At 31.8% G+C, this 2541-nt stretch overlaps 1 protein-coding gene across 1 annotated transcript; it reads right to left on the reverse strand.

Annotated features, from left to right (window-relative positions):
* Positions 1–48: 48 nt before the first annotated feature.
* On the reverse strand, positions 49–2199 carry LOC107301889 (nesprin-1-like; the record flags this gene model as incomplete). The annotated part of the gene is made up of 3 exons (XM_015831052.1): positions 49–154; positions 1147–1365; positions 2055–2199. Coding segments are annotated over 3 exons (470 nt in total), but the record flags the coding sequence as incomplete, so codon positions are not given.
* Between the last annotated feature and the right edge of the window lie 342 nt (positions 2200–2541).

The raw sequence follows: 2541 nt of genomic DNA on the forward strand, positions 1-2541 counted from the left end.
GGAGGCCCAAGGATGATAGTTGCTGTTCAAGCTCTAGAATGAAATTACTGTGATAATCTAGAAGATCCAGAAGTTCATTCTTTGAAGCTTTTTCGACTGAGCCTTCTGGTAAGCGTTCATGCAGCTGATCAAGAGTCTCTGTTGCTTTTTGCATCTAAAGATAATAATTTAAAACAAAAAACCCAATCTATTATTTTTTTTAAAGGTATCATAACTACACATGCACACACACACACACACACACACGTACAGTATATGTAACATTATAATCTATAATATTCCCAAATTCAATATCCACACATTATGCACCAACAAAACTGGGTCTGTTATGAACCATCTTGGCCTCAATGAATATGCCTTTACAATACAGATGGGATTCCAAAATCTTCATTAATTTTCTTTGGAGAGGATAGTATAACTTTAAGATAAAGAATCTAAGGCAAAGCTAGAATGTGATGGATCTGAGCAGCTTGCCCTTTGATAAATTAATGGCCTTACAGTGTAGCAGGAAGATTGCATGGAAACACTGATAGTATCTATTACTAAAGATACTTATAAATATATACTTATTATTAAAGTTACTTATAACTTACAATGGACACCTTTGTTGATTAGAAGGTTGGGTTATAGGAAAGCATATATTTTTTAAAAAAATAATAATCTTACAGGCAATGCTGTACTTAGACATTAAATATGTTTCAATACATTTTTCAATGTCTTCCAGTTTGTCTAAACAACTCTTTCTTTCCACAAAACTCTAGGGTTCTGAGAGAGTTCCATAAGGGATGGTGACTGAAAATTCCATCATAGGATGCAAAAGATTCAACTAATCATATGGACATACTGAAATTAAGTTTCGTTAGTTCCGAGAGTCTTACCTGTTAAGTGGAATTTACCACTCATTTCTTTGTTTCCTAGTCTTTCAATGTACCATTTGGACTCAAAACAATTGATGCTTTACAATAGCAGAAAGTATTTCTGCTAAAACTAATCTTAGTTTTAGTCTAGTGTACTAATCTTACCTTCCTTCTGCATACCTCTATACAAACAGTTTGAATGTTAACGTTATGAATGCAATGTACAGATATGATGCATTAACGGCTACTAGAAATATTTACAGACATTGACTAAACTTTATCCTTATACCTTATCATTAAATACATTCCATTTCTGCACTGATTCTTCCAAAATCCTTTCTTGCTCTTGGGCAATGCTTCTGAGTCTGGTCCACCGCTGCCAGACAGTTGTCATAGACCGACTTATGGTTCCCTTACTGGCTATGTTGCCTGTTTTCTCCAGGAGGGATGCCTTTTCCTCCAGTGAAGTGATTGTCTCATGAAAAGAGTTTACTGTAGAGACCAGAGACTGAAAAAAGCAGAGGCAATTATCTTTCCTGTTTCACAACAGGAAAATTGCTTAAAATTTCAAGCAAATGTTTGTGCATTATAGCAGAATCAAAACAAATACTGTATATCCTTTGCTGCGATATTACAATTCCTCTTTCTATTAGACATATTTACATTTAAAATTTATACTAGCAAGATCTAAGTTTTACTATACACAGAAGGATCCATTGTTTTTATATGTGTGTATTAATAGATGAGTAGATATAGATGAATCAACACAGATGTGCAAATGTGTTTGTGTGTATTCATATTGCAATGTAATACGCATTATTCAATGCTCATCTTATAAATGATTCAGTTTAAATAGTAATTTAATAGTAATTTCATTGTATAGTGTTCAAAATATTACATATTTTGGACTACAAGCATGTATGAAACAATATTCTTTGCAACTGTGAAAGAGCAGAGCAATTGTGAAAGAATATATTTGATTTTAAAATAAAATCAGTACTGAAATAAAATAAAAATTTTGCCTAAAAATAAAATTCTGATATTGAGAAATGCAGAATGTAATCAATTCTGAGTATTTTTGTTAGCTTATCTTTTGTTTAGAATCATCCCTTAGAGAGCAGCCCTTTTTTATATCACAAACCCAGTACCCAAATGTTTGTGATTTAACTAGAAAAAAATAACTTTTAAAACTTTTACCTTATGTGATATTAATTTTTCCTCTGCTTCCAGTTGAGAAAAAGTTTTAGCTACAGAAAATTCAGATAATTTCTTTTCAGTCTCATTCATCAAGTCAATGATGTGTTGTCTTTCTATTTGGTATTCTTGCCACTGAAAAGCACACCTTGGAAAATTAAATATTAATTAAAATTAAAAGTCATAATTTAGACAAAATATTATTCAAGAATGCATTGCAGATAAATAAATAAAAATAAAATATTTTGTTGTTGCTAACAAATATTCTTTGGTGTTAAATTAAAAGGCCAACATTTTAACAGAATCTTTAAATGGTTTAATTTGATGGAGGAAATTTAACAATGTGATATTTTGCCATGATGGGTCTCTAACTGAGACTATTGGGGGGGGGGGAGAGAGAGAGAGGGAGAGAGAGGGATATATATATATACACACACACATACAGATCAAATTGTGTCTTAAAACAGAAAATGCTACCAGTATTTCCAGT

The sequence above is a fragment of the Protobothrops mucrosquamatus genome, unplaced genomic scaffold (genome assembly GCF_001527695.2).
Source record: "Protobothrops mucrosquamatus isolate PMUCROS unplaced genomic scaffold, P.Mucros_1.0 scaffold18861, whole genome shotgun sequence".
Taxonomy (NCBI): domain Eukaryota; kingdom Metazoa; phylum Chordata; class Lepidosauria; order Squamata; family Viperidae; genus Protobothrops; species Protobothrops mucrosquamatus.